At 34.4% G+C, this 14,665-nt stretch overlaps 4 protein-coding genes and 1 non-coding gene across 5 annotated transcripts in view; 2 read left to right on the forward strand and 3 right to left on the reverse strand.

Moving 5' to 3' along the window:
- Positions 1-123: 123 nt before the first annotated feature.
- Positions 124-1,718, forward strand: LOAG_07520 (hypothetical protein; the record flags this gene model as incomplete). The annotated part of the gene is made up of 2 exons (XM_003143053.1): positions 124-311; positions 1,553-1,718. 2 exons carry the CDS (start codon positions 124-126, stop codon positions 1,716-1,718), a joined length of 354 nt encoding a protein of 117 aa, XP_003143101.1.
- A 1,097-nt stretch (positions 1,719-2,815) lies between these two features.
- LOAG_07523 (hypothetical protein) lies at positions 2,816-5,248 on the reverse strand (the record flags this gene model as incomplete). Its single annotated transcript, XM_003143054.1, has 4 exons — positions 2,816-2,995; positions 4,237-4,392; positions 4,624-4,869; positions 5,162-5,248. The coding sequence occupies 4 exons, from the start codon at positions 5,246-5,248 to the stop codon at positions 2,816-2,818; spliced, it is 669 nt and encodes a 222-aa protein (XP_003143102.1).
- Positions 5,249-6,108: 860 nt separating this feature from the next.
- LOAG_20000 lies at positions 6,109-6,180 on the reverse strand. The gene has a single exon. It is a non-coding gene; the product is annotated as a tRNA-Trp (tRNA).
- An 819-nt stretch (positions 6,181-6,999) lies between these two features.
- Positions 7,000-10,661, reverse strand: LOAG_07525 (hypothetical protein; the record flags this gene model as incomplete). Its single annotated transcript, XM_003143055.1, has 8 exons — positions 7,000-7,804; positions 7,880-8,004; positions 8,113-8,182; positions 8,532-8,698; positions 8,997-9,116; positions 9,775-9,885; positions 10,112-10,243; positions 10,545-10,661. 8 exons carry the CDS (start codon positions 10,659-10,661, stop codon positions 7,000-7,002), a joined length of 1,647 nt encoding a protein of 548 aa, XP_003143103.1.
- Positions 10,662-11,407: 746 nt separating this feature from the next.
- LOAG_16367 (hypothetical protein) overlaps positions 11,408-14,665 on the forward strand; it is a gene marked incomplete at its 5' end in the record, with an annotated part of 4,952 nt that continues 1,694 nt past the window's right edge. Inside the window, 6 exons of the mRNA XM_020449020.1 lie at positions 11,408-11,805; positions 11,927-12,095; positions 12,346-12,540; positions 12,884-13,099; positions 13,437-13,692; positions 14,205-14,464. Of these exons, the coding sequence (XP_020307569.1) occupies positions 11,408-11,805; positions 11,927-12,095; positions 12,346-12,540; positions 12,884-13,099; positions 13,437-13,692; positions 14,205-14,464 (1,494 nt within the window). The remainder of the gene's footprint in view (positions 11,806-11,926; positions 12,096-12,345; positions 12,541-12,883; positions 13,100-13,436; positions 13,693-14,204; positions 14,465-14,665) is intronic.

Below are 14,665 nucleotides of genomic sequence, written 5' to 3' on the forward strand. Positions count from 1 at the left end.
TATTATTATATATATATATATATATATATATATATATATATATATATATATATCGATTTGGTGATTTGATCTGAAACCTAAAATACCCCGCCAATATTGCTAACAAATACAAAGTTCAAACTGATGGCAATGAATACTCACTCAAACTGTGAACATAAAGCAAATATTTCTCTTCTTAATTATAATTGTGAAACAAATTTCAATGAGCAAATGCCACAGGGAATTTCAGATCGTGCTGTAAACCCAGAAAATAAACGATCGGGCCAGAAATATGATAGTGGTGGTGATGGTGGAGGAATACGAAAGTGGAAGTAAACACATCTCCACTATTCAGCTTTATCATCAAAAATTTCAGTTTGAAGATGGTTATTGGGAAGTTCTAGAAAGCGGACTTACACGATTCTGAGATAACAAACGGTTTTTAAATTGTTTGAAAATTTGAAACAATTAAACAATTATTTAAAAATTCGAAATAATCATTTGTTTTTTGCCAAATCTCGAAAAAGTGTAATACGGAAGTTGGCAGTGACAGGAAGCACAACTGAGGAATTCAATTGAACTTATATTTTAATTCACAAGGATATGTTAAATACTGCAATATTTGGAATATCACATTGCTTTGGAACTGTTCAGTGACTTATTTGAGTAATCAAAGTAAATAGGTCCAAAAATAAGCATAAATCAGACTTGTTAGGGAAATAAAATTAAATTATGAAGGTAACTGTCTTTATTTAAATTAATTTAGTGCCGGATTATCCACTTATTCTCTCTTGATGGATCAATCTGAGGAGGAGATAATGTCGTATATTTTCTTTCAACTTTTGAAATCCATAAATATAAACTTAAAACCTTACAACTGCGAAAGTTAATCGACGGCAATTACCAATGTTTTTCAAAAAATAATCAGTTAGCAATGGGGTCGAAATTACCAGAATTGATAAAGAAAACAAATGAACTCAATGAACAAACAAAGAATACGGTCGACAGCAGAAAGAATCACTAGTACTGATAGTTAGAGTATTGAGGAATACTATGCATATCACCGTATCACCCTTTCTCTGAAAGCATAAGAAATGTCGTATAAAGTCTACTTCTTCGAAAACTTTTGAAATTCCAACTTTCACAGATCAAATAAAACAGTGTTATCCAGCCGACTCAGTTGTTCCAATCAGGAGTGACTATAAATTGAATAAGAAATCATTGGACTACTTACGCCATAAAATGAAATTATTCTTAATTTGATTTGATAGTAATGAAACGAATTCTTAATTTGATTTAATAATAATGAAACAATTCTGAAAACATCAAATCCATTCCAGTTTGTAATTATTGCGGAAGAACGATTGAACCCATTTCCTACCCTCAGAAAAGGATTTCTGTAAATTAGATTATATCGAGACAACATACCAAACGGTAATACAGTAATAGCTTACAGCAATAATGCTTATATTATACTCTTTTATCCTTATTTAGACAGCAAGAACGATGACTCATCCGGCAAAATCATTTGAACTGTTAATTGTAAAGAACTTGTCAAATGCAAATAGCTTAGAGTAGTTGCCAGTTTCACCACAGTACATATCACTGGTCAAGTGTCTGTATCACTAACAATCATACAGATAAGGGTGCAATTACTCATGATTCAGAAACAAGGAATTTCATCCTATGGAGACAAATCTCTACAAATGTTCATCCCGCCTTTCTTGATAAAACAATGATTAATATAACATAACTTGTCATGTCGCCCTACGGAACAAAATATTCTACGAAATAATTTTGAACAAGAGGCACACCAACAAAGCTCCATACTATTGGCCATCGTTAAATTGCTGCCCCAGAACAAAAACCTAAAATGTTTCCCAGATTTAATGAAAAAGCTGACAGGTAATGAAATAATCCCAGAACTTCCTTACATCATAAATATGAACCACTTATCATTTTCTTTGACACCGAAATTGTATCATTCTTTTGACCGGATAAACAAGTGTTAAGGCAAAGTATGAAGGTAATTCAGTAGTATAACCATGAAGATGGCTAACAGAATTCGTACCGCCGGAATATTAATCATTCATTTAAATCACACAAGCCTTAATCAGTAGCAATGATACTTCCTTTTTACAGAAGAGAAATTATCAAAACTAAGGATTTTTAGTAAAAAAGAGTTAAATGTAACAATAAAGTAGAAAAAAAAAATGACCCTCATATTTGCACTTCAGAGCAAAAAAAAGAACATTAAAAGAGTAAATTCAAATACAATGAATACTTTCTAATTTTTGGTGAAATAACAGGCTTTTTGAAGAAGACATAATAAATTAAAATGGTATAAGCTTATCTACCATCATAGCTTTAAATGGCATGGACGCTTTGCTTTGAATAAATATGAAATAATCGGAATGGCTGATAACATAATTCTCCTGCAGTTATTACTTTTAATTTTAGAGGATAAATCAAATAAAACACAAGCTAAAAATAATAGATTCAAAGCTAAAAGATTGCAGTAAGAAAATCAAAACAGCAATCTAATTTTTCTAATGTGATAAGACAAACAAAACAGAAAACAACCCAGGAGAATTTCCCCTGAATCAAAGTATTCAAAAAATAACAAAAGACAAATAAATTGACTTGGATGTCGAATAGGTGATAAGGAAAATGGATAAATCAAACTAAACCAACTAGGGAAATAAATAATAATAATGATAGTGATGAATAAACACAAAACAATTAATATGAACAAGTAAACAACAAAGAACATTACATAAAACCTAAAGGATGGGAAGTCTTGAGAGAATAAATTTGTATAGAAGAAGTGAATAAATTAGCATAAGCCAAGTGCTGTTGAAAGATTGGTGATATCGACGATGAGTGGTAAAACATCTGATGATGATGAGAATTCAATCGTTAGCACTAGATCCAACCGTTTGAATGTTTCAAGCATCGCTTGAGCACGCCCTTTATAGTATGCTACGCGAACGCGATCGTTGATTGCTGCCGCTTGCTAAAATCAGAATGAAGTTTTGCAAAAGAAACTTGATGAAAATAAAATGTTGTAACATATCGTGTTATTTTAACCGCAAGCATTTTAATTGGATTCATTTTTGATTACTGAGTATCCCATTCGATGAGTTTAGTACTTATAAGTTATACCTTAATTATGCATCATGTAACAGAGGTCAGCTAGTAATGGGAAAAAATATTATTCAGGTACTCTCATCGAGAAAATATGATAATGAACTAAGCTGAACCAAAAATAACAGATTTCTTCCACGATGTCAATATTTGCCACAATTTCCGGTTTCTAAATCAGGTCCCTAAATATCCGATGTTTAGAATTTCACTTTAAACTAGATTATTCAAATTATTAAGTTTGCTAAAAGGAAGTCAAAAGAGATGATTCAAACAGTGTATAAGTGGAGGAACGGTTTACAGAGTTATGCCACAACATACCAAGGTAGGCTTCACTTCATCGATTTGACAACCTTAACTTTACCAAAAAGTTCATAGAAGGCTCTCAAACAAAATCTGTATAGTGATGGACGGGAGATTCTCACGGTCAAGTGTAAGGATCAAAAGATAAATGTGGATGTTGATTGGTTTGCTTCGTACATTGTTGGTGTAGAGAAGTGGTTCCCAATTTTTTTGGCTAAGGACTACTTTGGTTTTTTCCACTTGTAACAGGTCCAAAAATAATAAATCCTGTTAATTTGAAAAAAAAAAATCAATCAAAACTTTCAACGTAATAGCTTATCAAACACTGATAAGAGCGGTCCCCTGCCTGCTTTCTACTCATCTCGCCGACGCCCTGGCTCGCAGAACGTCAGCGGTCCGCGGGCCACTGGTATAGAATGATAACAGGCTTAATCGATCATCGGCCAAAGATCAATCCCTATCTTTCCCTGGCCCCAAGAATTGTATTCGCCTTTTATATAGAGAAAATGCTGTCCTTATTTCCATCTAAAAAACCTTAATGAAACTTTTGAAGAGCTGAAAATTTTCGATCTTTATGAAATATCCCCCTCATGCAGTACTTCGTCTTCCGGGTGTGTTAACGGTCTGGGTCGTGTTTAAGCTTGTTTGACGTCGGAAGGATCAGGTTAAGTTCATTTCTAGCTTCGCATCTGACTATCTTCATTGTTTCGTGCTTCATATTTCTCAGAAACGAATTTAAATTTCCAACCTCAACACATACACACCATCTATCCACAAACTTTTACATCTAAAATTCATAGAAAGACAAACCTGTGCTTCCTGTGGTGTGAAACCGATCAAATCACTTATCGCATTGTTATCCACTAAACAATCAAGTGCATCGCAAGTTTCGTCCGCGATACGTAGTGCTGCTGTCCAGCTCTGTCCAATAAATTGCAAACCCGCATGCAATTTGCAAAAAATTGGCTAAAAGTAAAATACTTTAAAATGTTGAAAATCTGTTTATTATGAAAAAATGAATAAGTTAAATATACTGGTAAATCTATACTCAGAAGAGATAATAGTGAAAAAACTCTTTTATCCGACCCATAACTAAACAAAGAATAATATTAGGAATGGTTTGATATTAAATGAAAATTCCTCTGCCTAAACCGTTACGGATCGAAGTAATTAATTCGGTGAACAGCTGTAAAATACCTGCACTCGTTTACGATGCGCGATCAAACAGTACCTTCGCTGATGACAAGCTTCCCTTATCGATACAATGTTCAAGGCACGATAACGCTCTATGATATTTACATGTGGTACTACCTGGAGCGTTGCATCAGGCAAAACTAATGTTGTTGGACGATTTCTAAGAGAAGTATTATAACATGTGGGCTGTCCTTCAACTTGTTGGGCTTCTGCATTCATGAACGAGTTTTGAGGAGTGTGAAATGAAATCTGGAAATATTGACAAGTTGCACTAAATATTAAGGGTAAGAATAAGTTTAGGAAGTAATATAACATGAAAACGTCTTAATTATTTAATTTAGTTGACGATAAATGAAATATTAGTCAAAGATTACGACTATCACTCTAGATACATATTGCGAAATTTTTCACAAAGAGTTTAATTCATGGTCTGTTGCCTCGATTTCTTGTTGACACTTTTAATAAAAAGTGCTTAAAATAAAAACCATGCATAATTTTTTTTTCTAACAGTAAGCAACCAATAAAAAAATGGATATGTTACAGGATTCTGCTGGGAACCGGTAACTGGCAGCATACAAAAATTTTGTCCTGACGTGGGAAGTAGTGTGCCGGGACGATATAATGTCATATCTGGTTGGAAAGCTGAAATTGGATATAAGAGGAAAACGAGCCCAGTAAACAGTGAAGAGACTGTTTTAGAATATATAATGGACAAAATAAAATAATACATTCGAACTGCTTTATTATTAAGAACTAAAAAACTGCAACTATTCAAGTTAAATAAAACAATATAAAAATGATTGACGGGACCGGTCTTAAAAAGAACTTTCTTCTGCATCTTTGTTGATTCTTATTTAAGAACATAAGAACCACTCGCTTTCACTTCTCAGATTGAAATTTTGCTCCAATTTTTAGATGTTTGCAAGAAAAAAAAGATCAGCAGAGAAAAGAAACCCAAGATTTCCGATTTTCTATCACTTTACATTATCTATTGAAATAAAATATAATTTAACTGCCAAAAGTAATAGGGATAAAATTTGTGCTTTTTTTTAAACTACTTATGAGTTATGTATTCTTCCATAAAAGTTCCTTTTTTTTGTTCAGAACAGACTATAGTAATGTAGAGCAATTTGTAATTTCACCAGTGGATCATTCCGGAAAAAAGCAATCTATAAATTTATACATAAATTTTAGATTTTTTTAATGATCAAAGACTCCGTAGCACTGTTCAAATCATGTAAGGTTCAAACAGCATAGAATTAATTCCTTTAAATGTTGATTAAATAAAGTAGAAGAGAACAGATCAAATTCTGAGCAATGCCTCTCCGGGCCAGAAAGACAAATATTCAAACCACAGCAGAACAAAATGAATTCACATTTTCTCCGTTTATGAAAAGTGTGCCAATAGGCATAAAACAAATTGCTATGCCAAATAAACTTGTAATATTTAGGGGATACACCATTTGTCAAGTTTGCAAAAAACTGGGATGACCCCGACGTGATTTGAACACGCAACCTTCTGATCTGGAGTCAGACGCGCTACCGTTGCGCCACGGAGTCGCCAGCACTTTGCCCCCCACTATAGTTAATGGTTTGGAAACACTTGCCTTCGACAGCACGTTCCCGCAAGTTGGAGGACATTCGATTTATTGAAAAATTTTGTGGCGAATTTGCCGCGCTGTGGACCGGAGTTGTATCTAGCAAAAGAGCACTGTCATCTTCCGTTGTTTGCACTTGCACCTTAAACATTGTCAACTAATAACTGTAAATATAAGCACTATTATATTGAACCTAGCAGATGGTTACTTCATTAGTACTCCCACCAATATTTATTGCGGTTTCGATTGATCTTCTTGGAGTGCACATGGTTCAGATCGTTTGCCTGTTTAGATGTGAATAATAAAACATATTTATTTTAATACCACTTTCTGCCTGTTCAATTTACCATGCATAAAAGTGCAGCTAATACTTGAGCACGTCTAATTGTCTGCTAGCATTAAGCACTTTTGTCTCTCCAGAAAAACTTACTTTTGAAACAGGCACATGGAACTCATTTGTCAGAAATTGTTTGGTGTTCTCGTTGGTTACATGCTGCCTGTTAAAAAATGTATTTACAAAACAAATTCTGCAAATAGCGAACTGTTTATTTTTTTTATTTTGCTTTAACTGACTGATTTCCATAATTAGGGAATTGAAGAGAAAAACGATTAATCAATGAACTGAAGATTATATCAAAGATTGAAATAACAGCGGAAAGCATTTCTTTACTCAGTAAATTCTAAATAAAAGATAAAAAATCAGATGAGCGATGATGGAAATATGAAAGGTCATCCGAAAAGAAGGCAGTAGAGACAGAATAGATGGAAAAGAACATTCGCGTTATTTCATTAATTTAAAACAAGGAAGTAATAAATACCATTTGTTAGCAGTCCAAATTGTCCGTTCTTGAATGTCTGATGAGGAAATAACAGCTGCATGCCGAATCGTATCTGCGGAATTTCGCTGTAAATCCATAGTTCGAATAAGAATCAATGGTTTTGCTGTTGTTTCTTTTCGTTCACTTTCTCCACTAAGCATAACAGCGTCATATGTAGGATTTATTTTTCTGGCAGGAGGAGTGGGACTATTATTACCTTCAACTACTAGTGACCGAGTTGTTTCAAAATTTCTTTTCCATAACCTCGCTGAAAGTGAAGCCTTTTCAGGTTGCAGTGAAGCTTTTTCTGGTTGCATGAATTGTGAAAAAGCACGGAAATTTTGGACATTCTGAGTTTGGTCCTGCACTGTAGTTATTGATTTTTCCGTTATTTTTCTTATTTCTGATTGCATTGCTGAGTCATTCATTATCTTCTGTTGACAGAGTACCTGCGATACCACTACAGGTGGACCTGATTGTTCTGCTGATGGTTCATTTGATTCTCGCGAAAAAGTGATAGTTGCGATGGAGTGCTGCGATTGTTGCTTTGAATCAGCAACAGGAAGTAATGCTGGTGGAGGCTTCACTTCTCGTTGTTTTTGAAGTGAATCCCATGCTAAGTTTCTTGGTTCAGATTTTTCTTTGGTCTCCTGATTGACTAATGATATCTGAGATTTCGCTGATACTTTTGAAGTTAATCCAGAAGTGGGAATCTTATGCTGAGGTTGGAAATAGGACGTTATTGTGCGTGACAAAACAGGTCTCTTCCTGAAACGTTTAAAACCAGGCATTTTTGGTCTGAACTCTAACTCTCAAAACTTCAAATTCAATGCAAGAATATACTGTTTTTTTCCTCTGACGTTCTCTCCCTTTACTGTCCTGTTGGTATGTATGTTTGTAGTTTGCTGTTCACTTGAGTTAGCTGCAACATCCTTGCGCATGAAAACTGATGGCACTATGGCCTGGATCTATAAATGATGCGGAATTTGCAGAAAACGACCAGTGACTACTTAAAGATATGAATTTGAATCAAGTGAATTTCATTTTCCAGTTTACGCATAAGCAGTAATGTTAACCTTTTCCGCTCCTTCCGTTTCTGTTACCTCCACTGTCTTCACTGAATTTTTATATTCTTCGTTTCTCACACTAAAAAGATTTCTCAATTGAATACCCTTAATATTATCATGTAATCCTAATCTAATATTTCAAGCAGTAGAGTGCAACTGCAAAGAAAGTACGCTGTCAGATAGATCCATCAAGGCTTAACTACCAATAAAAATGAAGCGTACTTCTCCACTGGGGAATACTTGGTCCAAACCTTTTTCTCAGCAATGACTTTGAACGATGGAAAGAAGCCTACTACTTATCAAGATTAATACATCGATTCATATTTTGAAGGTCGAACATTAAAAAAACGCTTTCGAATGCCATTTCTCCGAATTCTGTGATAATATCGATGCTTTTTTGTTGCTTCTGAATTGTAAATAATATTTACCATTCCACCAATTTCAGCTTCTTTTCATCAATTCCCAACCGTCGTGCGATAATAAGAGCTGAAGTATTCTGCTGACATATTTCGCTCTCACCACCCAATATCATCACATTATCTGGTCCTAGCAACAGTACATTGCGACGACAGAACGTACCGCCACGGATTATGAGCTTAAAAACATGTAAACTTCAAGACAAGGTTATGATCCAGTTACTGCTTAGGAATATTTTAAGCAGTCTCTAGACCAGACAAAGCAACGAGAGAACAAAAAACGATGGAGAAAAGGTGGAAAATGTAAGTGCAGAAAATTAAGTCTTGCAACTACATTAGGAATTTAATTGAAGAATAAAAGTCATGACCATATGACTGTATTGCGACGATGAGATATCGTTAAAAAGACTTAATTAATGAAAAGTATTATGATGATTGGAGAATCAATTAAAAGAACCTGAACAATTCAAATCAAACCTTCGTCCCGCAGGACAATTTTCCGCACAGCTTATCAATTTTCTGGTATTCTATAGCGCGCAATTTCCTTTGGCCATCAGTTACTTCCATTAAATATATTCGATTTGCTGGATCCAAATCCTTTAAATAGATAGACAAAATGTGATGGGGAGAACATCCATAAGTTAGGTTATAAATGAATCGCAAACAAACAAGCTTAAAAACACCTAAAAACGCTTGAATAATCCTATTAAATCTTTGTTCAAAGTTGTTATTTCATGCATAGCTCACACATTAATGCAGAAACTTACAGAACACAAATGGTAATTATGCAATGAAAGTTATCGTTTTTTTGGCGATATATAAAGATATTAATATATTAAGGATATCGATATGTCAAGGACTACATCAAAATAATAAATATAATAAAAGGTTTTTTCAATAAAAACTGGAATAACATTCTGTGTTGAATTAGACATAAAATTCGAAAAGCATGAAGCAAATATCAAAAATAAGTTTCTGTTTTTCTCAACATAAAATTTGGATCGTATACTTGAATTTCAGTCCTAACACCAAGAAATGTTTTGAATCAAATTTCTGATAGCGAAGAAAAAACAGAATAAAAACAGTAAATTTCTAACACTAAAGGGAAAGCAAAGTTCTACCGCTTCAAGAAGGTAAACAGAAATAGTTGAAAGTTGTGGGATTAGGCCAGATTGGCTTAAATTGAAAAACCTCAGCGACTAATAATTTATTTGTAGGAATTTCTGAAAATTTGTGTGGGAAAATAACAAATAACCTCTGTTTCTTCATTTGGTTCCAAGTATAAAGAACTGTTACCCAAGTTACGTCCAAGGTATTGGTTTAATTTCGAGTACATTGAGGTGTGTATGTCTACTAACCAGTTTATCTAAAACAGGGTTATGATGTTGAGCTGGAACATCTGAAATAGAATAGCGATTTTTCTTAAATAATCATTTAAAAAAAAGAATAGATAGCATCTCATCAGATAAGAATATTGAATTATATAACATTCAGACACGCACATCTAAATTTCGAAGTTTAAGATTAAAGTTGGCCGAAATATTAAAAATCGATTTTTATTGTAGCTTTAAAGTTTTCTGATATAGTCTTACTTGAACAGCAACATCACTGTCCAGAAAAGTTTTCTTTTCGAATGGTGGTAGACGTATTTTCGGACGTGTACTATTTGATAATTCCGAAAAAAGCCATTGTTCGTATACGAGTTGAACTACTGTGGGAATGTCCTGTAGTGAAGTAAGTAAGGAGGTAAGAGAAGCGCTTTCGGGATATTATTCGAAAAAATCGTTAGTTTGGAGAGTTCGATAAGACTGCTATAAATTAAAGAAGTCTGGATTTTCAATAAGGATAATGGAAATAGAAACTTGTACACCATTACTGAGATTTAGATTTTTGGGCGACGATGCAGCTAAAATGAAAAGGCCCAAGCCGACTTCCGCCCAAAACAATCAGATTGAAAAGACGTTTTCATTTAGACAATCTTACACTACTGATTCCTTAAAAAGAGGAATATCAGAGGTATCGTACCGCATTGGCTCTTTCCACTTGAAGATATTCCAGGACTTCATTCAACCAAGCTTCCTTAAGTGTCACGTGAAATTTTGAAAATAACTCAGCAACACTAATTTTCTTTGCATCTGCCATCGATATTCACTGCTTATCTGAACATAACCAACGTGTTTCAAGTGTCTCGTGCGTAGAGTCACGTCTTTGGGATCCGAATGGAACTCTTATTCCTTACATTCTCATTACGGTGAATTCTCCATGTTCTTAACTTTTGACCTTTGATCCAGTGCAGCCTTATTCACATTTTAAAATTTAAGTTGGATGTAAGACGTCCCTCCGCCTAACACTTTTTCTGTCATCAACACACTGCACATCTCCACACACTCAGGTTCCCTCTGCTCCATTTTCTCACGCCACCGCGTAATGCAACATTCTCTCTATCAACCATTTTTCATCTCTCTTCCCCAACAATACCTCACTCTTTTCCATGGTTTCTTATAAGCGAACTTTTCATTGTTCTTTATGCACTCCAACTATTTGTCTGCTCATTTTCTGCACCGACCTGGTCAATCTGTAGCCTGTTACGACTTGTAATTTTTTGTGCATTACCCCTCCTCTCTTCCTCTTTCTGTCTTTCTTTTCTCTCTACCTCCTATTTCTATAATCTTACCTCACTTCATGCAATCTAAATGTCAACTTTGTCTCTCCAACTTTACTAGTGGTAGCATTCGTGATGGTCAAATTCCGTACGTAATTTCTAGTTTATTTAGGCTTCCTTTTATCCAGCTGTTTGTTTTTAGGTTGTGATGAAAGACTTATTTTCCAGAAAGATCCCGAGTCTTTTAGGAAACAGTTTGAACTTGAAAAAATCTTTACTGAATCTAATGGTAGGTGAATTGCGACGACTGTTTTTACCTCTTGATTTCAGCTCTGTAATGATCGGTAAAAGACTGGAGAGCGGTAACGTGAATTCAGTTGTGTTGGATGGGGAAATGGCACTCGGAAATGGTACCATAAGTGAGTTAATTGAAGATAAACTGCGAGAACAATCTATTTCAAAGGATGAAGAAGTAGTGATCATTGAAAAATGCATCAGCCCTACAAAGTCGACGTCTATTACAAGTAACCCACTCGGTGACATACATACTGAAACAGACGAGTTAGTTGCTGAAGGATGTGTTACAAATGCTGACGTAGTTGACAGAAAACCAAGTTCACGAGTGGAAATACGAAACATGCCACCCTATTTCAAATACAAGCAAGTCAAGGAACTTCTTTCGAAGTATGTAAGAGGTTTTTGCTGAGCTTGTTCAACAACTCAGATTTTGCCGTATGGTCTCATTTCTGATTATATAGAGATCATTTGGGAAGATCTTGTTGTTTTTTGTCTTATCTCTTTTTAGGCAGTTGAGCAAGTTCATTGTAAGGAACATTCGGCATACGGGCATAGCAGTGTTCTTTTCGGTACCGACTGCGGAAGAGGCTGCTGCTGCCGTCCAGATTTTTGATGGTTTCAAAATAAAAGGTCGAGTCTTACAAGCCAGAATAGCGCAATCAGAACAACTGAAAATTGTGAGTTAGCGCAATTTGTTTAAGTTTTTAAAAAGACCTTTCAGGACTTCTTTTACGGTTTATTAAAGCTGAGCTGACACTTTTGATAATTTAAAATCAGTTCAGCAATTCGTAAGATATGCATATTTATATGATATGACGTAGATATTTATATGATATGACGGATTAGGAAATAAAGTAGCATTATAAGTATGTTATCTTAAACATGTTTGGCTAGTAGCTACAGTATCCGTGACTCTTTAATTAACAGAAATCGCTAAATAACGATCAAATAAAGCGTACAGCACGCGAACGCGTGACACCACTGGCTGATAAGCCATACAACGAGCAACTCGAAATTAAAATGAAAGATGTGAAACGAATTGCGATGAACTTTTTGAAAGAAATGATTGGTGCTCGTGTAAATGGTGCCAGCAAAGTCGACATTGAATCATTGATTGAATCTGTGAGTTTGATTTCCATTTGGACACTGGTTTCCAGATCTATTTTTCTTTTAATATTAGATCTCATGCATGGAAGTGTTTCATAAATTCAAAAGTCCTTTATGGCTATTAAAGCGTCTAATTTTAACGGGATAATAATGCATGGCAAACTTAGTTGTCGTAGGACTTTCTGCATGGAACGACTATATAATTTTTAGGATAGTAAGCTTGAAACAGTTAGGGATTGTTCATATAGTTGTCGAATTGGAGTTTTTTTCTTATTCTTTTGAAAATCAGATATAGTATTCATTTCATTCATTTCACAATATAAAACCTTAATGATTTACTTGTCATTAATAACTTCAGATTCTTCCTTCACCTCGTATCACCGAATATCGAAATAAATGTGAATTTACAATTGGTCGTAATATCGATGGTCACATATCTGTTGGTTTTGTTGGCGGTCGATTTGCTGCTAATCAACATTTTGTGGTATCTGTGGACACATGTGATAATATATCAGCCCATATGAAGCGAATTGTGGGAGCCTTCGAAAAATTGGTTGTGGAAAGTGGTGAATTAGTGAGCTTTATGCTCATAAACTTTCGCTACTTGTAGAACTGACGAGAGTGTCATATTAGTCTCGAGTTTTTTCCTGTAGTCTGAAAACATTGAATTGTAAATATAATTGTCTCGGAAATCAGTATTTTGTCCGCGTTGTTATTTTCGGTGTAAACCGCGTTCTCCCCAAAATTAAATCATCAGTTTTTTTTTTTTCACGAAATTATCCGACTAAAATGATTGGATAATGTATGTAAAGAAAGAACGGACTATAAATTTGAACACCCTATAGTTTACAGTTAATCAGCGTATTTGGAAATTAATTCGTTTTTATAGTCTCCGCAAGCTGTTTTTGCAGCCATTCAATGAGTTTGAACGGAAAGGTGTGTGGAAGATGCTTTCCATTCGTGAATTTGGTTCAGATATAATGATGATTGTAACGATATTTCCGATGGAAGACAAAGAGCGCGAAAAAGCTTTGATAAAAGTTGTGGAAGAACGATTTCTTCAGCTGGACAACCTCTTTGATGAAAATAGTCTTTTTCGTATTACATCGCTGTATTGGCAGCGGTTAGCGAATGCTAGCGATCCGGTTATCTATGAACATATTGCAGGTTTATTGTTCTTTTGTTTGTTATGAATGCTTTTTCCTACTTTATTGGGAATTTAATTTTATTTGTGTAATTTGGAAAAGTATTGGAATGTAATTCTTAAATATGTAATTCTCAAAATTTTAGGTATATTTCTCTTTTTTAAAAATATTACCAATGGATTTTCGTGCGGTTTTTACTCGAACCTCAATTTTAATAGGGAAGAATAAGATTCAAAATAAGATTTATCTTTACTAGGTGATCCAATTGTTCCTCTTTGACTTTTTTTGAACTTATGCCATTTGATGTTGCAATCCTCAATGTGTGAATCTTTCGTAATCTCAGATGCATAATTCTGGATCATTAAAAATTTGACGATTTTTCTGTATTCCAAACAACTTTCAGCATAATTTTAGAAATTTTGAAATTTTAGATCATCGGTATAGAATCGTCTTCTTCCTTGAGGAACCACAATGTATATAGGATTTCAATTGTATACAACTTTTAGTGAACAGCAAACTCTTTCATTTTTAAAGGTGCCCCTTACATTTATGAGACAATCTTGGATGCCCGGTTTCGAGTTTCACCCTCATCGTTTTTCCAAACAAACACCGCTGGTGCCGCAATACTCTATAAAACGATTGCCGAAAAATGTGGTCTGTGTAAAATGGATGATGCAACTTCACAGGAAGCGATCGATGCTGATATGGTTACTGCAATTTCCGAAGAAGATCTCGAAGAATCTGCAAATGAAGATAACGGCGAGCCAAAAATGAAGATAAGAAAGCTTGAGAAAGTAGTTGGATTTTTTAACAATTTGAAGTTCAGTAATTTTATGATTTTAACAACTTTTTTCAATAATTTTTAATAATTTTGAGTTAATGGTTTCAACAACTTTTTATAATTCTAATGATTTCTGTTTTTGTTTTTTCTTTTAAGTAACTTCAATTTGATAACTTTTGTGCAGTCATCTTTGTTCTGGCTTGAGATTATAGAT

Source organism: Loa loa (assembly GCF_000183805.2).
Source record: "Loa loa unplaced genomic scaffold supercont3.1, whole genome shotgun sequence".
NCBI lineage: Eukaryota > Metazoa > Nematoda > Chromadorea > Rhabditida > Onchocercidae > Loa > Loa loa.